The sequence below is a fragment of the Crotalus tigris genome, unplaced genomic scaffold (assembly GCF_016545835.1).
Source record: "Crotalus tigris isolate CLP2741 ecotype Arizona unplaced genomic scaffold, ASM1654583v1 scf7180000020961.217079, whole genome shotgun sequence".
Taxonomy (NCBI): Eukaryota; Metazoa; Chordata; class Lepidosauria; order Squamata; family Viperidae; genus Crotalus; species Crotalus tigris.
The window spans coordinates 80,556-108,041 of NW_024098279.1; the positions used below are offsets into that span (position 1 = coordinate 80,556).

At 40.0% G+C, this 27,486-nt stretch overlaps 1 protein-coding gene across 13 annotated transcripts in view; it reads right to left on the reverse strand.

Moving 5' to 3' along the window:
- Nucleotides 1-27,486, reverse strand: part of TBC1D30 (TBC1 domain family member 30) — a 159,334-nt gene that overhangs the window by 50,569 nt on the left and 81,279 nt on the right. For all 13 annotated transcript variants that reach the window (XM_039368958.1, XM_039368957.1, XM_039368960.1 and 10 more), the window contains 4 exons: nt 27,260-27,385; nt 7,983-8,168; nt 7,587-7,755; nt 3,297-3,465 (listed from right to left, as the gene is read on the reverse strand). In XM_039368958.1, coding sequence (XP_039224892.1) covers nt 3,297-3,465; nt 7,587-7,755; nt 7,983-8,168; nt 27,260-27,385 — 650 coding nt within the window. The remainder of the gene's footprint in view (nt 1-3,296; nt 3,466-7,586; nt 7,756-7,982; nt 8,169-27,259; nt 27,386-27,486) is intronic.

The window sequence follows — 27,486 nt, forward strand, 5'->3', positions numbered from 1 at the left end:
CAGAAGTTGACAATATGAATGTTAGAAAAAAAGTTCAAATGCCTTTATATGATATAAAGCATTTTCCGTCAGGCCTTTGCTTTGAATTATCTTAAAGTCATTGAGAAAAAAATTCCTAATTACAGTTTTCAGTGTATCTGTCAAGAGCAATAAAATTGTTTAAAGTCTTCCTAACAGAATAAAAAAATCATAATATAGTGACAATACTTAGAAAGCTTATTCAACTTCCAACATTTACTGTGGAAATAAGTATTAAAGTTTTTGCTATGTGTTAGTTGCGAAGTTGTGTCCGACCCATTGTGACCCCATGGACAATGTTCCTCCAGCTCTTCCTGTCCTCTACCATCTTCTGGAGTCCATTTAAGCTCATGCCTACTGCTTCAGTGACTATAAGCACTTAAAATTCATTATTCTGACAAGTTGATGCTGGATAACTAGCATCAGTACAAAAAATATTTTTATTTTTGTGAAATATAAATTGCCTTATAGATTAGAAGAGTTTTTTAAGCTTTAAATGTGGACTTCAAATCCGGAGTAAATACATCTGACCTCCAAATTCATTGGAATCCTACTTCAGTCCCCATAAGCATCAACACTGTTACAGGATGAGAGAATTGGGAACCATCTGCTATTATGTTCCTGAAATCACAAAATATGAAGCTCAATCTCTATAGTAGTGGTGTTGTAATACAGACATGTCAAACACAAGGCCCGGAGGCTGGATGCGGCCTGTGACGTGGTTTCATGTGGCCTGCAAAGCCATCCTGGAAACAATGAGGGAATGGTTCCCGCTGCCTTAGCCCTGGCCCAGGCTGCCCGGGAGCCAATGTACAATTTTGTGGTGGCCATCTATGCTGAAACGCATTCAGTCTTAGCTCCACAAGGCCATCTAGAAACAGCAAGACACTGGCCCCTGCCGCATTGGCCCTGCCCCCTGGGTGCGCACTGGGGAGGTATCACCCTTTGTGAGGAATGAAGAAATGCACCATTGCCTGGAAGTGGCCAGCAAATGGCCCTTACCTACTTCACATATACGGCTTGATGGGCTCTGGGAAAGGGGTTTCAGCAGGCAGTGGGGCGCTGTCCTCACAGCACCGACAGGCTGAGCCAGGCGGTCTGAATCCAAAAAGAAGTGCACCGCTGCTCAGCCCCCAGCCTGCCTGATTTTGGCAGGCAGCAAGGTGCAAAGCTGGCAAGCTTTGCATTGCCCGGCTCAGCCTCTCAGCACTGTGAGAAGAGCGCCTTGCTGTCTGTCAAAACCAGGCAGGCTGGGGGCTGAACGGCATTGTGCAGGTAACATTGACTCTCACGTTGCTCCTGCCATCCCCTCCTCCAAAACCTACCAAGCCAGATATGTGAAGTAGGCGAGGGCCATGTGCTGGCCACTTCCAGGTGATGGTGCATTTCTTCATTCCTCATGAAGGGTGACACCTCCCCAGTTGCGTTTCTTGCCTGTTTTTCTCCCTCCCTCATCTCAAATATTTTCTCACCATTCTGTTCGAAGGAAGGAAGGAAGGAAGGAAGGAAGGAAGGAAGGAAGGAAGGAAGGAAGGAAGGAAGGAGAGGGAGGGAGGGTCTGAGGGAAGTCCTGTCTTAGTTCTGCCCTGCTGCCCTTTCACCATCCCCTTGCCTCCTCCTGGGGGTCTCCCATCCTACTGCTAAGGAAACTTTGGATACAAAGCCACTTCTCCTCCCATGGAGAGGAAGTGGGCCTCCCTCTGACTTTGTCCTCATACCCATCATGAGCAACCTGGCTAAGGAGAGCAAGCACAGCAGCAGCAGCCTTGAGGAGGAGGTAAGTGCAGCTGGGCGCCCCCTTGAAGAAATGGGGTTGGGCTTGGTGCCGCGGGTACTCAAGGGCCAGGCTGGGCATTTGACCTCTGCTGCCCAGGGCTCTGGGAAGCCTGCGGCACTATCCAGCCCCCCCCCCTCGCATGGCCTGAGAGGAACAGTCCACTCTTCCAGTGGACCATGCCTTGGCGCTTGCCCTGGTCCTACCCCTTCTGCCAGAGACCCTCAGATCTGTCCGACTCCTGCCCAGGCCCCCACAGGCACCCTTGATGTGAATGATGTGGAGCTGGCCATGCCCACCCAGTAGGCCACACCCACTCCAGCCACGCCCACCCGTAGGCCATGTCCACCTTGGCCACACCTACCTGGCCCCCCAAGGACAACCGCAATGCTTATGCAGCCCTCAATGAAATTGAGTTTGATACCCCTGTTGTAATATATAGACTACAGGTAGTCCTTGAGTTATAACCACAATTAAGCTCAAAATTTCCATTACTAAACAAAGTAGTTGTTGTGAGTTGTAACCAATTTTATAACCTTCATTGCCACAGTTGTTAAATGAATCACTGCAGTTGTTTAGTGAGTTATGTGGTCATTAAGTGAATCTGGTTTGCACCATTGACTTTGCTTATCAGAAGCCAGCTGAGATTACAAATTATGATCACATGACTCCAAATGATAAATACATGCCAGTTGCAAAATGAACAATTTTTGATCATGTGACCATGAAGATGCTAGAAAGGTCTGTAAGTGTGAGAATCAGAAGTATACCAGGAGCAGGCAAAGCATCATGATTTGGGGGGAGATCTCTGCAAGAAAATTTTATCATTCTAAAATATGTTGCTGGAAAAAAATACTTGGGAGAAAATCAAGACATTTTTTGTTTGTGTGAATTGTATTTCTCAGCTAATTAGTTACTTAATTCATTGTGTATGTTTGCTTAATCTAATTGCTAGACTTCAGGTTATAGGAGTCTGTGTGATGATTAAAATGTCGAACAAGGCCTGAAAGAAAAATGATTCAAGTTCTCCTATGGCCATGAAATTTCCTAAATCATTTTTGGCCTTTTTTTATGTTACTCAGACTAGCCAATCTCACCAGGCTATTGTGGATATCAATTGGACTATGTATAAATTGGATTATGTACTCCATCTTGTTTCTGGTAGGAGATACAAATCATCACCATCATTTTAATGTCACAATCTCTCATGTACCTAGTAAAACATCACTTATGATCTAGCATCATAGTCACTGAACAGAATAATTCAGCTTCAGGCAAAGGTTTTAGGCCCCAACCCAACAACTGCCTTTTCCATGAGGAAGTGAATATAACCTCACTGACATAGGAAAATCGTACTGGTGTTGTAAACAGAGAAATAGAACAAAACAAAACAAAATTTTGTGCTACAAGGAGAAAATGAAGGTGCAGAACAATAATTTCAAAGCGCATTTCCACAAAATTCATCAATGGTTTATTTTTAGACATAAACTGAAAATATACTTACTCTTCCAGTTTTGCCCAAATAGCCAGTGCTACTCTCAGTATAATTTCTGACCCCTCAAAGAATACAGAATCCCAAATTTTTAAAACTGTATGGTTAGGAAGGCATGTAGCAAACAGGGTCAGGAACCACTGCATAGTGAAGACATTTGTAAGTGGGGGTTCATACCCACCTGAAACAGAAAAAGGACAGGAAAATAACCGCCTGCTGTCTCTTCTGCATATCCTAACACAAAAATGGATAGAGTACAGAATTGAAATACGATATCAAATTATATCATTGTGTTCAATTTCAACTTCTTACAAATTCAAAAAGCTAAAAGCAATCACTAATATATTGTAGATAATCATATTCATGGGCTGCCATTTTTAAATTTACAATACAGTATATTGACTTCATTTTAACAAATTTAGCATGCAGTCAAGCTGAACTGATCTCAGAAAAGCTAAACTGGGTGAGATCTGACTGATACTTCAACAGGAAACCACTTGAATCACAAAATAAAAGTAAACCATGTTAAAATATATTTGAAGCCTGATAAAAATAATCTTGTCAAAAATTCACGGGTTCTGCTCTGCTCTTTAATATTTAAAAATGTAAAAGCTACATCTGATTCAGAAAATCTCAAGACTTTTCTGGTTAATATTTAAATAGCAGAATTCATCAAATCTGTAATTCCTATATTAGATTTTTTTTGTCTACCAACTTATTTATAACTGGTTTTGACACATTGTTAGATCTGATTCAGAAGTAAAGGTTTCTACAATCTATTTCTAAGTTGCATACACATACATCAAAGCAAGATTTTTAGTTATCACCTAAGATTCCTGATATCGTCAATCTGCATATGTGGTTTCATGTTGTTGTTGTTAGTTGCGAAGTTGTGTCCAACCCATCGTGACCCCATGGACAATGTTCCTCCAGGTCTTCCTGTCCTCTACCATCTTCTGGAGTCCATTTAAATTCACACCTACTGCTTCAGTGACTCCATCCAGCCATCTCATTCTCTGTCGTCCCATTCTTCTATTGCCCTCAATCTTTCCCAGCATTAGGCTCTTCTCCAGTGAGTCCTTCCTTCTCATTAGGTGGCCAAAGTATTTGAGTTTCAACTTCAGGATCTGGCCTTCTAAAGAGCAGTCGGGTTGATCTCTTCTAGGACTGACTGGTTTGATCATCTTGCAGTCCAAGGGACTTGCAGAAGTCTTCTCCAGAACCATAGTTCAAAGGCCTCAATTCTTTGGCGCTCAGTCTTTCTTATGGTCCAACTTTCACAGCCATACATTGCAACTGGGAAAACCATGGCCTTGACTATACATACTTTTGTTGGCAGGGTGATGTCTCTGCTTTTTAGTATGCTGTCTAGATTTGTCATAGCTTTCTTCCCCAGGAGCGTCTTTTAATTTCTTGGCTGCAGTCCCCATCTGAGGTGATCTTTGAGCCCAGAAAAATAAAATCTGTCACTACCTCCATTTCTTCCCCATCTATTCGCCAGGAATTGAGAGGGCTGGATGCCATGATCTTGGTTTTCTTAATGTTGAGTTTCAAGCCAACTTTTGCACTCTCCTTCTTCACCCGCATCAAGAGGCTCTTTAGTTCCTCTTTACTTTCTGCCATTAGAGTAGTATCATCTGCATATCTTAGGTTGTTAATATTTCTCCCAGCAATCTTAATTCCAACTTTTGATTCATCTAGCCCTGCTTTTCTCATGATGTGCTTTGCATATAAGTTAAATAGGCAGGGCGACAGTATACAGCCTTGCCGGACTCCTTTCCCAATTTTGAACCAATCAGTGGTTCGATGTCCAGTTCTCACTGTTGCTTCTTGATCTGCATATAGGTTTCTCAAGAGACAAATAAGATGGTCTGGTACTCCCATCTCTTTAAGAACTTGCCACAATTTGTTGTGATCCACACAATCAAAGGTTTTTGCATAGTCAATGAAGCAGAAGTAGATGTTTTTCTGGAACTCCCTAGCTTTCTCCATGATCCAGCATATGTTGGCAATTTGATCTCTAGTTCCTCTGCCTCTTCGAAATCCTGCCTGTACTTCTGGTAATTCTCGATCCACATACTGCTGGAGTATAGTTTGTAGAATTTTAAGCGTAACTTTACTACATGTGAAATGAGTGCAATAGTGCAATAGTTTGAACATTCTTTGGCATTGCCTTTCTTTGGAATTGGAATGTAAACTGACCTTTTCCAATCCTGTGGCCACTGTTGAGTTTTCCAAATTTCCTGGCAAATTAAGTGTAGCACTTTTACTGCATTGTCTTTTAAGATTTTGAATAGCTCAGCTGGAATACTGCCACCTTCACTAGTTTTGTTGTTGCTCAGCTTTCCTAAGGCCCATTTCACTTCACATTCTAGGACAGGGGTGTCAAACTCAATTTCATTGAGGGCTGCATCAGCATTGCAGTTGTCCTTGGGGGCCGGGTAGGTGTGGCCAAGGTGGGCATGGCCTACTGAGTGAGCGTGGCTGGAGTGGGTGTGGCCTACTGAGTGGGCATGGCCAGCTCCACATCATTCGCGTCAAGGGTGCCTGTGGGGGCCTGGGCAGGAGTCAGACAGATCTGAGGGTCTCTGGCAGAAGGGGTAGGACCAGGGCAAGCACCAAGGCATGGTCCACTGGAAGAGTGGACTGTTCCTCTCAGGCCATGCGAGGGGGGCTTGATGGTGCCGCAGGCTTCCCAGAGCCCTGGGCAGCAGAGGTCAAATGCCCAGCCTGGCCCTCGAGCACCCACGGCACCAAGCCCAGCCCCACTTCCTCAAGCGGGCACCCAGCTGTACTTACCTCCTCCTCAAGGCTGCTGCTGCTGTGCTTGCTCTCCTTAGCCAGGTTGCTCATGATGAGTATGAGGGCAAAGTCAGAGGGAGGCCCACTCCCTCTCCATGGGAGGAGATGCGACTTTGTATCCAAAGTTTCCTAAGCAATAGGATGGGAGACCCCCAGGATAGGCCAAGAGGAGGAAGCAAGGGGATGATGAAAGGGCAGCAGGGCAGGACTAAGGGCTTCCCTTAGACCCTCCCTCTTTTTTTTCCCTTCCTTCCTTCCTTCCTTCCTTCCTTCCTTCCTTAGAACAGAGTGGTGGGAAAATATTTGAGATGAGGGAGGGAGAAAAACAGGCAAGAAACACAACTGGGGAGGTGTCACCCTTCATGAGGAATGAAGAAATGCACCATCGCCTGGAAGTGGCCAGCACATGGCCCTCGCCTACTTCACATATCTGGCTTGGTAGGCTTTGAGGGAGGGGATGCCAGGTGCAACGTGAGAGTCGATGTTACCTTGCAATGCCATCCAGTCCCCAGCCTGCCTGGTTTTGACAGGCAGCGAGGCGCTCTCCTCACAGTGCCAAGAGGCTAAGCCAGGCAGTGCGAATCCGAAAAGAAGCACAATGCCACCCAGCCCCCAGCCTGCCCAGTTTTGGCAGGCAGCAGGGCACTCTCTTCACACCGCCAAGAGGCTGAGCTGGGCAGTGCAAAGCTTGCCAGCTTTGCACCTTGCTGCATGCTGAAATCAGGCAGGCTGGGGACTGAGCAGCGGCGCACTTCTTCTTGGATTAATGCTGCCCACTGCCTGCTGAAACCTCTTCCCCAGAGCCCATCAAGCCAGATATGTGAAGTAAGTGAGGGCTATTTGCTGGCCACTTCCAGGCAATTGTGCATTTCTTCATTCCTCACAAAGGGTGACACCTCCCCAGCGTGGACCCAGGGGGCCGGGCCAATGCGGCAGGGGCCAGTCCCTTGCTGTTTCCAGACGGCCTTGTGGAGCTAAGACTGAATGTGTTTTAGCATAGATGGCCACCACAAAATTGTACATTGGCTCCCGGGCAGCCTGGGCCGGGGCTAAGGCAGCGGGAGCCATTTCCTCACTGTTTCCAGGATGGCTTCACAGGTCACATGAAATCACATCGCAGGCCGCATCCAGCCTCCAGGCCTTGTGTTTGACATGTCTGTTCTAGGATGTCTGGCTTGAGGTCAGTGACCACCCCATCGTGGTTATCTGGAGCATTAAGCTCGTTCTTGTATAAGAACGTTCTTGTATAATAAGTTTTGCCATCTCTTCTTAATCTCTTCTGCCTCTGTTAGGTCCTTGCCATTTTGGTCCTTTATCATGCCCATCTTTTCATAGATTCCTATTTAATGATATCATCTCAAACACCTTCTAATTTTAATTAGCATTTATGGTTTTCACCCAGATTTTTACATTTTTATTTTAAATTAAGAGTAAGAAAATTTATTTCTAAGGGATAAAGAAGAAAAGAAAGGAGGAAATATTTGTAGGGCTATTGCATACCTCCACTTTCCTTGTTGGCAGCTCTTTGGAGAGTATCCAAATGCTGGGACAACTTGGGAAGTTTCATTCTCAGAAGATCTCGGAACACTGCCATGTCAACAGACAGTGCTTTCAGATTATTGACAAAATAGCTATCAGGCAGTACTTTATCGATTAAGTAAATCATTATCTGAAAATCAAGCAGAAAAATGGGATAAAGATACAAGATAAAGTGATATCTTTATCATCCAAGCAGTGGTCTGTTTATATAAACATAAGTTATAAATTGCATCATAATTGATTCTTATATCCATACATCTTCATTTAGTCTTTAGGCGCCTTGTTCCTATACTATGATATTTTTAATAGCCAACAGAACATGATCTGAATAAAAATGTGGTCAACAGATATACTTACTTTTAACGCATCTCCCTCATTGCCTTCTACTACTTCCAGGATGAGAGCAGCAAGGATGTTAAAACCTTGACAATATCCTACAGATTTATTCCACCTGGCATAAGCCAACAACACTCTTTTCAATACCACTCTGTCTTGTTCTGCCTCTTGGCCACAATAAGAACTGCACCCAGTTCGATGAAGATCCTTAAGAGGGAATGAGAGAGAAACAATGAAATATTTCACATTTCTTTAAATACTATAAATTATGCCTCTGTATTTTTACTTTCTGAAGTCAACTGATTGCATATTGTGCTCTGGAATCTAAGCATATAAAAACATCCATTTTTGCACTAGAATGTTCAAGCAGCAAATAATCAGCATTTCAAGAAATAATTACAACCAATGAATATGCATTAACAATGTAGGAATTGTCAAATGAAAAAATTATTCTTTCTGTTGAGCAACTCTTCAATTCTGTAGAACGTAGAATGTACTTAGAATGTACGATATGTCTGACTAGATTTTATACTTTTCCCCCCAAGTATTCAATTAGCTATACTAGCCCAAATTAGAGTTTCCAGAATATTAAGGAAAAATCAGTTACTTTGTCCTTGTGCTATTTTTCTGATAAATAATGCCCTGAAGTTACTATTTTTTTCCAGCTAATAATATAGAACATACCAAGGAAGGAAGATAAGACTCAGAAACTGAGAACTGTACCTCAAAAATGTAAGTTTTTAAGGAGACATGTTAACAATGACAGAAAAGGAACTTCCAGTTTGGTGTCATGACCAGACGGGCAAAAGGATTTGGGGGTCTGGTTTCCTAGCCCAAATTCGCTCTGTCTGGAGACCCCAAGGGGTTGAAAAGTTGCGCTGGAGAGGCACTGAAGAGGAAGGGAAGCCTTGGGAGCTTGGAGCAGACAGCGGTTGGCCCAAACAAACCAAGGAACCTCTTCAAACGGACGGAAGAAAGACTGCTGGTAAATGCACAGGCAGCCCAAGTCATAGACAACCAGGAAAAAAGCACAGAACCGCAGCATGCTGCGGCATGCCACCAAACAGCTGATTGTCAACAACGTGCTGAGATCTGGGTGAGACTGTTTCTTATTTTTCTTCCATGTGGGCTTACAAATAAAAACCCCCTGATTGGATAAATTTCCAAACCAAAGACCCCAGGAAGACTTGGGAAGAAGGGAGTCAAAAGCAGTGAAAAATTTTAAATGGGAGGATTTCCGGTTCCAGATCCTAGCGTGTGCATCCGCGCACAGAAACTCCTCTCTTCGCCGGCTGCTTTCCCTCTGCCGGTAGATCCTTAATCGGGTTGAAAAGTCACCCTGGAGGGGCGACTACCATTGAGGAGGCCCTCGTCAAGTGTAGAAGGGTGGCAGCTCCTTCCGCGATCCGAGATTGCTCCTTAGGGCCGACGGAGAAAAGATCGGCCAGTAAAATGGTCGATCACTTTGCTGCTGTAACCGAAAGTCAGAAGAACATCTAAGTATAAAGAACCACCGTGGTTGAGCCAGGTGAGACTTCCCCCCCCCCTTAGCCCTTTTCTCTTTTTTTGTTTCCTGTAAAAAGCATTTTTGGAACTATTTCCCTTCTTTGAGAGAGCAGCGTTTGTTAGTGTGGGAAGAGAAGCTTTGAAAATGGAATGAAAATTAATTTTAATTGACTATTTTCTATTTCTATTTACTTTGGGGTCTTGAAAAAAATCTTATTATTGAATTTTATTACTGGATTTAGTTTATATGTGAAGAATATTATTTTTTCCTGATTTTGTCAATGTTATTTTTGGTGTCTGGGAAGAGATTTTATAGTCTACTGAGGACCCCCTGTGGAGAAATTTAAAATTGCAACTGTTTTTTTTTTCTGTTTGATGTGGAGATTGGTTTTGACCTTCAGATCATCATAAAAGGGAAAAGAAATTCAACAGCTGTTAAATCTGTGGGGATGGACACTGGCTAAATGTTATTAAATATAGGCTCCACTAAAAGATAACAGGACTGTCTCTAGTTACTATTGAAATGGAGAAACCCTATTTACAACTCAACTATAAACTTATATTGGAAAAAATCTATGAAGCCACTGAGCAAATATGTCTGCAAATAAAAGAGAGTACTACAGAAATAAAAAAAACAGAAACTCTACTTTGAACTTACAAACCGACCTTCAGACTTCATTTGACTATTCTACAGACCAAAAAACAACAGAAGAGGAATTAATCAACATTAAAGAAGATTCTATGTCATTCTATACACAACCTATTGAGACTCCTGATGATCAAAAAATGACTTTAACTAAACCATACACAATTTCAAAACTAATAGAAATGGACGTGCAAATACAACTGATTGAGAACTATGACAATTTTAATAACCAACTACTAACCACAAAATTGGACATAATTGAGTGTCTTACTGAGCAGATTCAAATGTTGAGACTTGAACTTTTAAAACAACAAGGGATTATCTACAAAGGAGTCAGGTTCCTAAGACAGAGGATGCTCTTTCTTGACTCAAATGATACCACGAGGAATAAAGAGAGATTTATTTCTTGATATAGAGCAGTGGTTCTCAACCTGTGGGTCGCGACCCCTTTGGGGGTTGAATGACCCTTTCACAGGAGTCGCCTAAGTCCATCGGAAAACACATATTTCCGATGGTTTTAGGAACCGAGACACCGCTCCTCTGTCTCCAGGCGGGTCCACCCGCTCAAACCCCTCACTCTAATTATCCCGTTGCACCTTCTGAATCCCCTTCTCTAATTTAATGTGCCTGCAGTGACCCGGTTCGAGGGTGTGGGGTGTGGGGGGGAAGGCTCGATTGAGCTGTGCCCGTCGCAGGACCACCGCAGCCCCATCTTATCTCCCTCCTGCTAACTGAGCCTCGCCAGCCCAACAATGCTATATATATAGCCTGCTAGCCGCGGACTCGGGATCATCCAAGGGGCTTTAAGGAAGGGGGAAACTGACCTTATCTGCAGGGGTATGTGCAAAGCTGTATGTGTCCAAGCAAGTTCTCCAAGAGGTTCCCTCCCCCTCCATGGCGAGGACGAGAGAAGCCAGGAGTGGGGTGAGCTGGAAGGAGGGGAGAGGCTGCGACCACCAAGATCTCCTTCTGCTCAGCCAACCACGGGCCCCCTTGCCCTCTTCTCCTCTATGGCACTAAGACCCCCCACCCACCCCATCTGTCTGAGTCCCTCCACTGCTTGCCTTGCTCAGCTATAGCAACGCCTGAGCTGCAAAATCCAGAGAGTCACTAGGCGGCGGCTGCGCGACCCCCCAAACTCTTTCGTTACCGATTATAGCATCGGGAGTTTTGCAGCTCCTGCCCTGCCCCATGGCATGCGATCTGACATCCCGACAACTGGCAGTCCAGAAGGTAGGGCAAAGGGGAGCTGCCTGCCTCCTTCGCTGTTATTTCTCCCGCTTGGTGGCTCCAGGTCCCGAAGCGTCCCTAACACCTCCTGGATTCTGGATCCAACCAGGGGCCGCTTTCTGTGCGCGCTTCTGCCATGGAGAAAGCAGGCAGGGCCGAGTGAAGGGCTTTTCTGCAGCACTCTCCCCATCTGTTTCATGGAGTGGAAAAGGGGGGCAGGCTTGGCTGCAAAGGTGCTGGCTGGTTTTACTGGGAAGGGCCAAGAGGAAAAGGAGCATCCGAGCCCGCAGTGCCAGGTACAAACCCCAAATCGCCTGTTGGACTCGGGCCCCGCGTTCCCCTTCAGTACCCCGAGGCTTGGTGACAGCCCTCCCGCCCCAAACTGGTCAACTCAGTCCTGAATTCAAGTTCAGTGGCATAACTTCCTCGGAGAGCTCCATGGTAGAGAAACCTGCAGGTTGTGCTCTCCAGCCTCCCAAGCAAAATGGAGCGCAAAATGGTCCTTAAAGGCAGGGCAATGCTGGTGTGCAGACTGGCTTCTAACCACCATTTAACCTCCTCTGCGGGCCTTTGTGAACCCAGCCGTGGAGCTTTAGCACTCAAGAGGCTGTGAGAATTCAGACAATTGGAGGCATTGTGGAAGATGATCTTCGTTGTGCTCTTGCAAAGACTGCGCTGAGAATTTCTGAACTGGTGAGAAAGAAGCAATCTCAATCTTCGCACTGACATTGGCTTTTTATACATACTGTCACAAAATGGAGTAATGTAGTTTACTGTTGTTATATTAAGACTGTTACCCATGCTACACCATGCTTCAAGACAAAATTTCATTTATTTGTAATTAGAAATAAATATTTCACAATATATAATTACATATTTTTGTGATTAATCACTATGCTTTAATTATGTTCAATTTGTAACAATGAAAATACATCCTGCATATCAGATATTTACATTACAATTCATAACAGTAGCAAAATTACAGTTATGAAGTAGCAACGAAAATAATTTTATGGTTGGGGGTCACCACAACATGAGGAACTGTATTAAAGGGTCGCGGCATTAGGAAGGTTGAGAACCACTGATATAGAGGCTCTGTTATGGAAACCTGCTTGGCACAAAAAGAAAGCTAGAATAAGACTTAAGAGTGTAACCTAAAATTGTACGCAATGGGTTTAAAAGGCTTTTTAGACACAGATTGACTCAAGGTTCAAGATTGGTAAATAAGGCGTTAGAGATCCTGATTGAATAAAGATTAATTAAATATGTGAACTTAGTGAGAAGATGTTTTTTCTGTATTAATATGTTTGTTGTGGATATAACAATTATTCGGATCGGATTTAAATTTTACTGAGTGGGTTAAAAGAGTTTTACATAGATATTGATTGATTGATACAGATTTAAAATAGAATAGAAATGTATTTTTTGGAGTAATATTCTTGTTTTTAGGAAGGATAGCTATTTTGTAATAGAAGGAGAATAGGAGGGATTTTTGATAAAAGAAGAAATGATATTAATAAATGAATTACTAGATTAAAAAATAGAATACTTGTAGAAAATATAAGAATGTTATGGTTGAAATAATATGTATATTTTAGAGATAAGGATTATGTTAAGGAAAAAGGGAAAGTATTAATATGTTTCTCTAAACCAAATTGGAATATGGTAATTGTAAATAGTAAAGCTTAAAACAGGATTTGGATTTATATAGATGAAATGTTATTGATGATTGTTTTGATTGATTGAACTTTATTGAAAAATACATTAATTTGAGTATATTATATTATTTGAGGGAAATAGAGAGGGAGTCTTTAATGATTTAATCTGAGTTACATATGTATGATTTCGCTTTTGGATAATTGATTATCCTGTCATCATGTTGTTTCTCAAGCATCTTGTTGTAAAAATAAAAAATCAATAAAACTTGTTTTAATAAAAAAAAATTAAATGGGGGAACGAAATTAAGGAATACAAAAAAATATACAAAAATGAAACTGGATTTGGTTTAAAGAAAATTTGGCTAACCTTTATGATGTGGGAATTTTTTTAAATTTATTTTCTGTGAGAAAGCATTTTAAAAAGAACTTTTTAAAACCTGGATATAGACAATACAGTAAATAAGGACATCTAGTGGTGAGAGGAGGTACTACAACAACACCAAAAGAATTGGAGAAATTGCTGACCTTGAATTAACACCTGCTGTAAACAAAAATAACTTTATGTGACTCTATGCTAGAAAAGACTTTTTACAATCATATCTTTTGACCCTGGATATAACCACAATAGAAACTATTTGGAAATAGAGGGCTTTTTACATCTTTAAACTAACATTTGGATTAGTCTAAAGCAGTTGGCTTGTTTCATGGTTGGATTATAGCCTAAGGCAGTTGGCTTTTTCTTTTTCCTTTTCTCTTTGTGGATTTACAAAACCTGCTCAATTGAAAAATAAGTGCACCAAATCTCACAAAAACCTTTTCTGCACCCTCTTCTGGAACATCTAGCCCAGCAAGTCAGGGATCTATTGAAACAATGTTACAATGAGAAAAAACAAACAGCTTTCAAAAGGAGATGCAAGCTACACTACAGCTAATTCAAGAAACAATACAGAAAAATCATGAAGACACAAAAAACAACTTAGATAAGCTAAATGCTTGATATAAAGACATAATTTGATGCCCATCAACAAATGATTCCCAAAAATGAACAAAGAATTCAGAAAATGGAAGATAAATCAGAAGAAACTGGTGAAAAATGGAGGCATCAATGAAAGAAAATAAAAGGCTAGAAAAAGCAAGTCAAAGCTACTTGCAAAAGGTGTAAACTTTAGATGGTTAATGCCAGAAGGGATCTTAATCAACTGGAACAATACAAGATATTGACTGGATTCAGTTTGGAAGACAGAAGATTTTGATGAAAGGAACAGAACACTCCTGGATGAAAGAGTACAATATCAACTAGAGGATAGAAAAGGTCAGAAACAGACAGAACAAACAACAGAGGAAACAATTACACAAATAGAAGAAGAGAAAGAGAAGGCAGATCAATAGGGTGAGGGAATGGCAAGACAACAGAGGACTACGAGATTGACAAGACCTAAATATAAGTCAATAAAATGGAGAAGGAAAACAGAATTAAGGAACAGAATCTGTAAAGAATTACAGAAATTAAATATTGATATAATTTGTCTGCAAGAAACACATATAAAAAATAATATTATAAACTTTTGGAATACTCAAAAATTAGGAAACTCTATTTTGCATCAGCACAACAAAAAAAAGAGGAATAGCTGTATATGTTAAAGAGACAATAGATTCTAAAATAATTTATTCAGATGAAGAAAGAAGAATTGTGATGATAGAAATATTTTTACATCAAAAACAGATACTTTTGGTAGTAATATATGCACCAAACAGTAAACAAGAAGTATTCTATCAGAATCTTCATAGAAAAATAGCAGACATGGAATATCAAAACATTTGCCTAGTAGGGGATTTTAATGAAATAGTAAATGGGACATTAGACTATAAAAGTAGCAAAACAGGAAAGCGAGGAAGAAAAAGATTACCTAAGACTTTTTTTGAACATGACAGAGGAAATTGGTGTATAAGATACTTAGAGAGAAATTAATCCAGAAAAACTACAATATACATTTTACTCGAATAGCCATAAATCTGGGTCCAGAATTGATATGATTTGGTTGACGCCTGAATTAAGAACCAATATGCAGGAGATTGAGATAAAATTAAGCACTTGGGCAGACCACAATCCTTTAAAAATGATGTGGAAAGGAATAAAAAAACTAAGATGGACCTTGAACCAATCCATATTAAAAGAAAGAATTTATAGAATTAGCAACAAAAGAAATTGAGCGTTTTTTAAAAGAAAATAAAAAAGAAGATACAACAGTACAAAATGTATGGGACACAGCCAAACCATACTTTAGAACAGGGCTTTTCAACCAGTGGTACTTTAGCACCTGGCTGGTGGTATGCGAGCCCTAGCCAAGTGTAGCAGGGGAGGGAACGAGCTAAAGCAATGCCGCACAGACTTGGAGATCAGCTGGAGCTGCAGAGCTTGGCAGAAGCCCCAGGATCAGTGCACGTGGCAACATGATAATTGGAGCTACCGGTGCACCCGGAAGAGAAAAGGAGGAGGGCAGAGAGAAGGTATAAAAGGGGCAGAGTGAGTAGAGGCTTTTCTTACCAAAGCAGTGAGGAGAGACAGAGCAAGCAGTCTGTTTTCGGAGGAAGAGCGAGTGAGTGAGCAGTGTGTTTTTGGGGAAAGGGTGAGTTAGTGAACAGCCTGTTTGTCAAGCAGCGTGTTTTCAAGCGAAGGGTGAGTGAGCGAGCGGCTTGTTTGTCAAGTGGCATCTTTTTGGGTGAAAGGTGAGCGAGCAGCTTGTTTGTTGAGTGGTGTGTTTTCGGATGAAGGGTGAGTTAGCGATCAGCCTATTTGTCGAGCAGCATGTTTTCGGGCAAAAAGCGAGTGAGCGGCCTCTTTTCGGAGGGTAAGTGAGCGGTGTGTTTTTGGGGGAAGGGTGTGTTAGCGAGCAGCCTGTTTGTCGAGTGGTGTGTTTTCGAGCAAAGGATGAGTTAGCAAGCAGCCTGTTTGTCGAGCGGCATGTTTTCAGGCAAAGGGCACATGAGCGAGTGGCCTATTTGTTGAGCGGCATGTTTTCTGGTGAAGGGTGAGCTAGCAAGCGGTCTATTTGTCGAGCAGCGTATTTTTTGGCGAAGGGTGAGTTAGCGAGCAGCCTATTTGTCAATTGGCATTTTCAGGCTAAGGGTGAATTAGCGAGTGACCTGTTTGTCAAGTGGCGTGTTTTTGGACAAAGAGTGAGTTAGCAAGCGGCCCATTTGTCGAGTGGCGTGTTTTCGGGCGAAGGGCACAAATGAGTGGCCTATTTGTTGAGCGGCGTATTTTCTGGCGAGGGTGAGTTAGCAAGAGATCTATTTGTCGAGCAGCATGTTTTCAGGCGAAGGGCGTGTGAGCGAGCAGCCTGTTTAGTTAAGCTGGATGTAAAATCACTTTTCTGGAATTTGGTTAGTCTGGGGTAAATATTTAAGGCAGCCACAGGTTATTTTCCAAGTCTGGATGAAGGAAGTTTAGAAAGTTTCAAATGGGAGGGCTTCCTTGTTCCTAGATATCAGGCTGAGGAGGGATAGGAAAACCTTTTTTTGTTTGGGGATTTAAGGGTTCCATTGGATGTGGCTTTTGGTGGCCAGTTCCTAGATATCAGGCTGAGGGATAGGAAAACCTTTTTTTGTTTGGGGGATTTAGGGACTCCATTGGATGTGGCTTTTGGTGGCCTTTTGTGGGGGGAAGAGTGGAGGTTCTAAGAATTAAAATGTAGGTAATAGGCTACTAATCTCCTGGGAATGCCAACGAAGGTGCTGGGAGTCATCTCTAATTATGGATTGGTTATTTTTATCTTGAAAAATGGACTTGTAGAAACCCTGGAAAGATATCTGGATTGTTCAGAAGGACCCTGTTGCCTTTCCTGTTTTATTAACTATGCTGAGTTACTGCTAAGGCTCAGAGTTTGCTCATTGGTCCAGAATTTTTTATTTCAATAAAACAGTATGTTTTATTCTTTTTTTATTGTTGCCTTAAGATGAATTGGGAATCTCTGCCCAATCATATTTGCTGGGGTATTATTTCCCCTCAATCTACCCAATATGGTCCTTCTACCTGCGGCTGTGGTATTGGAATTCAGCAACAACAAATGTTATAACATTAATTTGAGAGGGTTGCACCTGGCCTGTCTGTGAGAATTGATCCTCTCTAGGACTTCTTTTCTCTGACAAAAGCAAGGAGGGGAGGGGTATAGAACCCTGAATGATCTCTAGGTAAATCAGGTGATTTTGAAGAAGGATATCCATTGCTTTCTGAAAGGTACTTAGAAAGGTGCTCTCAACTTGAATAAAATATGTAAAATTCTTCAGTGCAGTTTTGTGGGTGGGAGCAGCTAGGCAGCCACATCAGTAAAGGTAACAAAGTGGATTTAAAAGCTACCCTGCCAGATTTCCATCAATATGTGGACTTTGCAACCAGCAGAGACAATACACTGCATCTTGCTTATTCCAACATCAAGAAGCTATCCCCCTCCCTCACCTGGGCTCCTCTGACCATCTCTCAGTGCTGCTTATTTTAGCATATAAACCTCTATTAGTCAGAGTGAAACCTACAGTAAAGCAGGTGAGGGTTTGGACAGAGGGAGCTATAGAAGCATTACAAGACTGCTTTGAGTGCACAGACTGGGACATGTTTAAGGAAACAGCTACTGATAACCAACATACAAATGTTGAGTATGCCACCATGGTGTCTGCATATATCCAAAAGTGCATAGATGATGTCTGTGTCCTGAAAAGCATTGTTGTGAGGGCGAATGAAAAACTGTGGCTGACTTATGAGGTCCACAAGATGCTAAAAGCACGGAATGTGGCTTTTAAATCTGGTGACATGGTGGCACTTAGAACAGCCAGAGCAAAACTGAAAAGTGCCATAAAAGGTGCAAAGCAAGCCCATTGCCAGAAAATTCAGAACTTTTTTCAGGACCCAACAAACATCAGGCGAATGTGGCAAGGAATCCAGGCCATTACAGATTACAAGCTGACTCCGTCGAGATGCAAGGACGACACTGACTTTCTAAACAAACTGAATACATTTTTTGGTAGATTTGAGGCATCAAATAGCACTCCTGCTAGGAAAGCATGATGAGCAAATGCTAAGCTTTGATGTCACCTCTGTCCAGGAAACACTGCAGAAAGTTAACATTTGGAAAGCGGCAGGCTCAGATAACATCCCTGGACATGTCCTTAGGGAATGTGCAGATGATCTGGCTTGTGTTCTCACAGATATTTTCAATCTCTCATTGCAGCAGGCATCATCTTGCCATCATCTTGCCAGTGCCAAAAAAGTCCACAATTACAGGCCGCAATGATTACTGTCCAGTTGCACTGACATCCACCATTATGAAATGCTTTAAGAAGCTGATAAAGGACATTATTTATCTAGCCTCCCTCCAGCATTTGACCTGCTTCAGTTTGCCTACTGACCAAATCACTCTACAGAGGATGCTATTTCTTCCATTCTCTATCTGAGCCTGAAGCACTTAGAGGAAAGAAATACTCATGTGCATTTGTTGTTTGTCGACTTCAGTTCAGCATTTAACACAATCATTCCCCAGCATCTAGTAGACAAACTGGGCCTTTTAGGCTTAAACACTCCTTTGTGCAACTGGATTCTTGATTTTCTTACCAACAGGCCCCAATATGTGCGAGTTGGAACAAATACCTCTAATACCATTTTCTTGAGCACAAGTTCTCCTCAGGGCTGTGTCTTAAGTCCACTGCTGTTCACCCTGTTGACCCATGACTATTGTGCTAGGTTTGCCACCAACCATATTGTAAAGTTCGCACATGATACAACAGTAGTGGGCCTTATTCATTATGACAATGTGGATGCTTACTGCAAGGGGGTTGAGGGGTTGGTGAACTGATGTAAGGAAAACAATCTAGTTTTAAATACCGGAAAAACCAAAGAAATCATGTTGATTTCAGAAAAGGCAGACACAGCCACACTTCTCTGTGCATTAATGATTCACCTGTGGAGATGGTTACCAGCATCAAATTCCTCGGTGTGCAGCTAACGAGTAGGCTGGCTTGGTCACTCAACAGTGAGACATTGGTGAAGTGGGCACAGCAGTGCCTGCATTTTCTGCGTTGCATGAGAAAAGCACATCTTCTTTCTCCTATCCTTACCACTTTCTACAGGGGGACAATCGAGAGCATCCTGTCATACAGCATCACAGTCTGGTTTGGAAGCAACACTGCTTCAGACAGGAAGGCAGTGCAGAGAGTGGTGAGGATGGCCGTAAAGATCATTGGCAGTTCCCTCCCTCTCATCCAGGACATAGCACAGAAGCGTTGCTTGAGCAGGGTCAGTAAGATTATCTGGGACACTTCATGACCTGTTTTCCTTGTTACCTTCTGGGAGGAGGCTTCGTGGTATCCGTAGCAGAACATCCAGATTCAGCCATAATTTCATTCCATACAGCATTAACCTTGTGAACTCTCAAGCTTCCTCCTTCCGTTATATATTCAAGATGGACAGTATTTAATATTTATTTGTTATGTATATGTAGGGGTTTGGGTCTATACATATGTTGTATATAGTATGTTTAGTGTGCGTCATGTATGTGTTTCACTTTGAGAGCAGGCAACTAAATTTCATTTTTGATGTGTGCCGTTGTGCCCACAGTAAAAAAATGACAATAAAGGTTATATTATCTTACCTTACCTTATATATTATCTTATATATTATCTTATATCTTACCTTGCCTTACCTTACCTTAATTGAAAAATGAGCTCTGACTGGTAGGTAGCTCACTGAACACCTTGCGTGTGGAAGTTGGTTGCACAACAGCTAAATTATTAGATATATGAATATTTCTGTGATAAGGTAATCATTACTAGAAAAGGGCTTAAGTATAAATTACTGATAAAAGCAGTCGTCATTTAGTGACTGCTTCATTTAGCAACTCTTCAGAGTTAACAACTGATGGAAAAAACAAATGGGCAACCTATCCTTGCATTTAGAATCTTTGCAGGTCTGTAAAGCTGAACAGAGTTCATAAGCATAGCAGTGGCATCTCTTAACTACTGCCTTACTTAATGACCAAGTAACCAGTTCCAAATGTGGATGGTAATTGAGGATATCTGTATTGTCAAAACCCAAAATGCAGCTATTTTCAGAATAAGTGACCAGGTATAGTAAATCTATCTGAAAAGCTTCTTAAATGTGGAGCGTCTGTTCTTGGGCAACGAGAACCAAAGTGAGATATGATGGGAGCTGCTCTGAAGCAACCTCCAATTCATTTTCCTAACTACTGTTTTGATTCAGAGGACATGTTTTCAAAGGAAGGGCGAACAGCCTGTTTTCAAAGGAAGGGAGAGGGAGAGGGAGGGGGGAGAGAGAGAGAGAGAGAGAGAGAGAAAGAATGGCTGACCAGTCACCTGACCATCAAGGTAGTGGTGCATATTAATAAATATGGAGAAATTCATCATATGTTCATCAGTGCAAAAGGAAAGTGATTCAGCAAAGGAACCACCACCGAAGAAATTAAAACTGGCACCAAATCTAAAATACAATGAAGATTATTTGAAGTTTGGATTTTATTTCCTGGAAGAGAACGATCAGCAGCTTCCTGTTTGTATTATTTGCAATGAAGTATTATCCAAGCCTTCTTTGCTCCAGAGACATTTTCCAACAAAACATAAAGAGTATACTGAAAAGCCAGTAGCATTTTTTGTGAAGAGAGATGAATTTATAAAATGACATGCTGCTTTTGTGAAGTCCACAACCATCTCGAAAAAATGTCTGGAAGCATCTTATGAATTGTCCTTGATAGCAGCTAAATGAAATAAGCCTCAAAGAATCATTGAAGAAGTTGTGGTTCCCTCTGCCATTGCAATTGCTTCAATTCTCTTTGATGGAAAAATGGCTGATGCTATCTGTAATATTCCATGTTCTGATAATACCATCCAAAGATGAATACAAGATATGGCCAGAGATGTTATTCAACAAGTGGTGGAAAAGATCACAGCAGCAGAAAAATGTGCATTTCAATTGGATGAAAGCACTGCCATTGCTGGTGAAGCGCAATTAATTGTCTTTGTGCATGTTCCTGATTCAGACGATATACTGGAACATATATTATTTTGCCACCCACTACCTGGCAGAATGACTGGGGAAGAAATATTCACAATAATCGACATTTTTTTCAGTGAATATGGAATATTATGGACTTGGTGTGTAGGAATTTGTTCTGATGGTGCAGCAGCTATTACAGGAAGAGCTTTGGGGCTGATAGCACTAGCTAAGGCAAGAAACAGTTCCACTGTTTCAAATATTGCATCTTGCATAGACCTGCACTTCCTTCTAAACCAGTGATTCCCAACCGGGGGTGCTCGTACCCCCTGGGGGTATAGACAATATTCCAGGGGGTGTGAAAACTTGGGTTTTCAAAATTATAGTGTATATGCATAATTCACTGCCGTTATTTCAAACATTTCTAAGGGGTGCGAGAATATATCAAAAGCATTCTAGGAGTACAGGGTATAGAAAAGGTTGGGAACCGCTGTTCTAAACAGATGAGCCCAGTGTTACATGAGACTTTGGAGGATGCTGCAAAAATAATAAATTTCATCAAAAGCCAGCCATTAAATGGATGTTTATTCTGGCAATTATGAAAGGATTTGGATTCTGAGCACAGCACTCTTCTTTTTCATACAGAAGTACATTGGTTGTCAAGAGGTGAAACATTATCGAGATTATTTGAGCTACGAGATGAAACGCACCTGTTCCTGACAAATGTTTCATCACCCCTAGCAGAAAAGTTTGAAAATGTCTTCTGGGTATCCTGCCTTGCCTATTTGGCTGACATATTTAAAAAGCTAAATGAACTTAATCGGTCACTACAGGGCCACCGTCATAATGTGTTGGTTATGGAAGACAAAGTTTGTGCCTTCCACAAAAAAATCTCCCTGTGGATAGGACAAATTAAAAAAAAGGAAATATTGCATCATTTCCCAATGTGTCAGACTTTATTCAATTAAATTCTATTGTTGACATTGAATTGCACAGAGAGTTTGTGTTGTATTTTCCATTCGTGTCAAGAGGATGTGATACTAGAATTTACTGGGTTGCATCACCCTTCATCATGGACAATGTTGTGAACTCTGACCTTTCCTCTCCAGAATAAGAGGCACTTCTGGAATTGACAGCAAACCGCAATTTGAAGGAACTTTTTAAATGAAAAAACACTGACCATGTTCTGGAGCCAAGTTGCAAAGCTGTACCTGGAAGTTAGGGGAAAAGCTATTGCAGCCTTACTGCCATTTGGTTCCACATACTTGGGTGAGAAGGCATTTTCTTCATCAACAAACATAAAAACTAAGGAAAGGAATTGTCTTCAGCTGGAATCTGACTTAATTCTGTCAATAAACACTCTCCAGCCACGAGTGCAAAGATTAATGGCAGAGAAGCAGGCACAAGTTTCCCATTAAAAGTGTGGTAAGTGGGTGTACTTTATCATTTTTTTCCTTTTTTTTGTCATTAAGTTTTTGATACCTTGATAAGCCACTGGTGGTACTCAAATATTGTCATGTCCTAAAGATGGTACAGTCTGTGAAAAGGTTGAAAAGCCCTGCTTAGAGGTATAGCTATAACATACATGGTGGAAAAAAAAACAAAGAAAAAAGACAACAATATATACTGTTAAAAATTTAAAAAAACTAGAATTAGAACTACAAATAAATCCACAAAAGAAAATACCGAAAAGACAAATGGAAATAATAAAACATAAATTAAATTTAATAGAATCAGAAAAATTGGCACAGCAAATTAAAAGAACAAAACAAAACTTTTTTGAAAATGCAAATAAACCAGGAAGATGGCTAGCTTACAAACTCAAAAAACAAGGAGAAAAAATTGATAAATAACTTAATAGATGAAAAAGGCTGTTTATAATTTAAAAATGAAGCAATAAAAAAGATAATGGATATTATGAGAAACTGTATAATATAGAAGAAATTTCATGGGAGAAAATTCCTTACAATATGAAAAAAATAATTTACCAAAAATTCCAGAAAACTTTAAAACTATGTTAAATGAGAAAATAACAGTGATGGAACTGACAGAGGCTATAATAAGAGGAAAAAAAACACCGGGACCAGATGGGCTTCCAGCAGAATTGTATAAATGTCTACAAGACACATTAAGTGTACCGTTGAAAGATGTTTGTAATGAACTTTTGTTGGAGGTGAAACTCCCAAACATATGGACAGTAGCAAATATTACTTTGATACCAAAAGAAGACTCAGACCTGACACAGATAAAAAATTACAGACCGCTATCATTACTAAATATGAATTATAAAATCTTTACTTTAATAATAGAGACTGAAAAGATTTCTAACTGAATTTATACATCCAGATGAAAATGGATTTCTACCAAAGAGACAAATAAAAAATAATTTAAGAGTTATAATGGACATATTGGAATATTATGAAATGCATCCAGGGAACAACTGGCATTAGTATTTCTAGATGCTCAAAAGGCATTTGATAATGCTTCCTGGCAATTTATGACTCAACAACTAAAAACAATGGACTTTGGAAAAATTTTATAAATATGATTACAACAATATATCACAAACAAACAGAAAAAGTGATTGTAAATGGAGATTATGCAGAGAATTCCAACATAAGAAAAGGCACAAGACAAGGATGTCCACTATCTCCATTGTTATTTATTTTATCTTTGGAAGTTTTAAATAGAAAGACCCAGAAATTAAAGGACTAGAAATAAAAGGTGAAACTTATAAATTGCAAGCATTTGCAGATGACTTGGTATTCACCCTAGAGCAGGGGTAGGCAACCCAAAACACTCAAAGAGCCACTTGGACCCGTTTCCCACCAAAAACAAAACACCGGGAGCCGCAAAATCCTTTTGATATCTAAAATTAAGATAACACTGCATATATCCTTTTTTACCTTTATTATAGGTGTGTGTGTGTGTTTGTGTGTGTGTGTATGTATGTGTATATATATATATGTATATATTTGTTTTCTGACCTACATATGTATGTATGTATGTGTGCGTGTGTGTGTATACACACACACACACACACACGCACACACACATTAAAAATAAAAATATGACTTTTGGGAATATCCATATTATTAAAACAATGATCACCAAGAGAATGCTTTAAGAGAATAAAATTACATACACACACAGGTAAAAAAAGGATATTTGCAGTGTTATCTTCATTTTAGATGTCAAAAGGGTCTCTCTCTGTGTGTGTGTCTCTCTCTCTCCCTCCCTCTCTATCTGCCCTTGGTCTGCCACTCCTCTTCCCCCACTCTCTTTCTTTCTCTCTCTCTCTCCCTCCCTCTCTCTTCCCCCCCCCCTCCTATCTGCTGCTCACCTGGCAAGCTTCAAGCTGTTGTCCAACAACTCAGGGGTAGGCAACCTCATCTCTTTTATGACTCATGGACTTCAACTCCCAGAATTCCTGAGTCAGCCTAACTGGGCTAGCTAGCTCTCTCCTGCCCTTCCTGCTTCCTGCTTCCTGCAGAGACGCAGCAAAGGGAGGAGCTCCACCCAGTAAGTTTTTCAGATCCTCGGAGAACACTGTGAGTGCATTCTCTTTTACACATACACACACAAACACACACACACACACAGAGAGAGAGTGAGTGAGGGAGTGAGAGTGAGAGTGAGAGAGAGAGAGAGAGAAAAGCAGGGAAGCGCAATTGCCTCTCTCTGTCTCTGTCTCTCTCTGCAAAGGCAGAGGAGGCTGGGAGCCACAGGGGAAGGCTCAAAGAGCCGCATGCGGCTCCGGAGCCACAGGTTGCCGACCTGTGCCCTAGAGGAACCTTTAGAAATGATTCCTAAATTATTAGAAAAGATAGAACAGTTTGGAGAGATAGCAGGACTGAAGATAAACAGAGAAAAACCCAAAGTGATAGTTAAAAATCTTACAGATAAACAAAAAAAAACCAAATATCAGAAAAAATAGAATTATAAATAGTCAAAAAGGTTAAATACTTGGGAATATACCTGACAGCAAGATGTTCAACGATAAAGGAAAATAACTATACAAAATTACCGAATCAAATAAAACGTGACTTGGAAAAATGGAAAAACTTGCAACTGTCAATGTTGGGAAGAATTGCTACGATGAAAATGAATATATTACCAAAAATATTGTTTTTATTTCGAACTAGCTATTCCTGGCCACGTGTTGCTGTGGCTCAGTCTGGTTAAATGGAAAAGAAAAGAGAAAGCGCACGTTTGTAATATGTTTAATTTCACAATGTTTGTGGGTATACAATTTTTTTTTTGTTCCGTTGTCTGTGCAGATATAGAGATTGTCTGAAATCGTAGCGTGTATTGCTTTTATGTCCAACAGATGGTGGTTTTTCAAAAAAAGCATGTTTTTACCTGTCACAAGTGTGACATCTATATAATATAGGTATATAAAAACACGCACGTATTCGAATGCAACATTGTGTCAAAATTTCAAAGCAATCAGTGAAGAACTTTCGGAGATTTAAGATTTTGAACAAACGAACATTTACATTTTTATTTATATAGATGATACTTATAAAGCTGGAGAAAAAAATTCTTTGAAGACTTAAATTCTCTAATTTTAAAATTTATTTGGCAAAGAAAGAAAGCTAGAATTAAATTGAAAATGTTACAAGAAGCTAAGGAAAATGGAGGTTTTGGCTTGCCAGAGTGGGTTTTATATTATCAAGCATCAGTACTAACATGGGTAAAAGAATGGATAACTCTTAGAAATAAGAGATGACTTATAACTCGGTTGGCACACTTTCTTATGGTATGGGAAAAACAAAATTCATAAATATTTTCAAAACCACTATATTAGTAATGCATTATTACTAACATGAGAAAAAATAAAATGTAAAATATACTTGAAAATTCCAGGATGGCTTTCAACAATGGAAGCATTTGTACATCCAAATTTAGTCAGTCTTGAGAAAATATGGACATATAAAGATATCTAAACTCTGAAGGGAATTTAAAATCTAAACAAGAGATGGAAAATCAAGTTATTGATCTATCATGGTGGGCATATTTACAAATGCAAGTGAGATATGACAAAGATGTTAAACTGTATGGATTTTATAAAGAGTACACCTTGTTTGATCAGATATTATTAACCTCTGATGAGAAACTACTTAAGAAAATGTATAACTTTTTATTGAATTTGAAAATGGAAAATGAACACGTAAAAGAAACAATGATAACGTGGGCAAAGAATTTTGGATACAATATAGATTTAGAGAAATGGCAAGAAATTATAAATTGACAATGTCAACCTCTTACAAAGAAAACATATAAAATGTTTTATAGATGGCACTTGCTAGCAAAAATGTTTAAAAATATGTCAGATAGATGTTGGAAATATAATCATAAGTCAGGTACTTATTATCATGTACGGTGGACATGTGTTAAAGCAAAGAGATATTGGACAAAAATACATAATTGGCTAGAAAAGATGTTGGGAAAACATGTAGATTTTAAACCTGAACTTTTTTTATTAGGTATAATGACAGAAAAGCTTGACAAACAAAGTATATACTTGATTTTACATGTGATAACAGCGGGAAGAATCATATTCACACAACATTGGAAAAATGAAGAAATACCACCAGAGGAAGAAATAATAAAAAAATATTAGATTGTGCGGAAATAATAATAATAATACTCTGAGGTTGAAAGAAAAAGAAGAAACAGAATATCTTCAAACTTGGGACTTATTTTATCAATGGCTGGAGAAAAGAATAAAGGATTAGGAATTCAATTTGTATTAGTGAATGATAAACTCACTAAAGTTGGTAAGTTGAATAAATACTTTTGAATTATATTAAAAAATAAATAAGAACTTAAAAAAACAATAAAAGAGATAGCATTTTACCCAGCTACTTTTTTTTATTTGGCCATTAATAGAATTTATTTTTTGTTACTTTGGAAGCTTAATACGTTTCATAAGAATTGAATCTACTCTGGAAGTGATAATCTATTATTGTTTTGTTTACTGCTTTATTTGTTTTGCAATTCTGAAGGCAAATCTGAAGATTATTTGTTTGATATGGACATTATTCTACAAAACCAGTATAAAATGAAAAAATAAATGTGCCATTAGCAGTTCAAAAATAAAGGAAGCATGGAAACTGTGTTCACAGTAGTGTGAAATTATAATTTCTTAATTGATTACTATAATCAATATAAGAACACTCAGCACATAAGCAGATAATCTTCTTTTATTATGCTATGAAAGTAAAGAATTTAATAAGCAAATTAATAAGCTTTTAAATACCTTCACAATCTGTATTCCCATGGAATCATCATCAGGATTACTTTGGTCATTGAAAGTGAAACGCATAGTTTTATCCCAGTCAATTGCTATACTCTTTAAATAGTGATCTGCCAAGGTGAGCCAAACCTTAAAAGATATACCACAAACAATCTTAGCTTTGCTTGAAATTGGTTGTATTTTACAACTATTCAAAAATATTCTGTGTATTTAATATGTTGCCATCAATT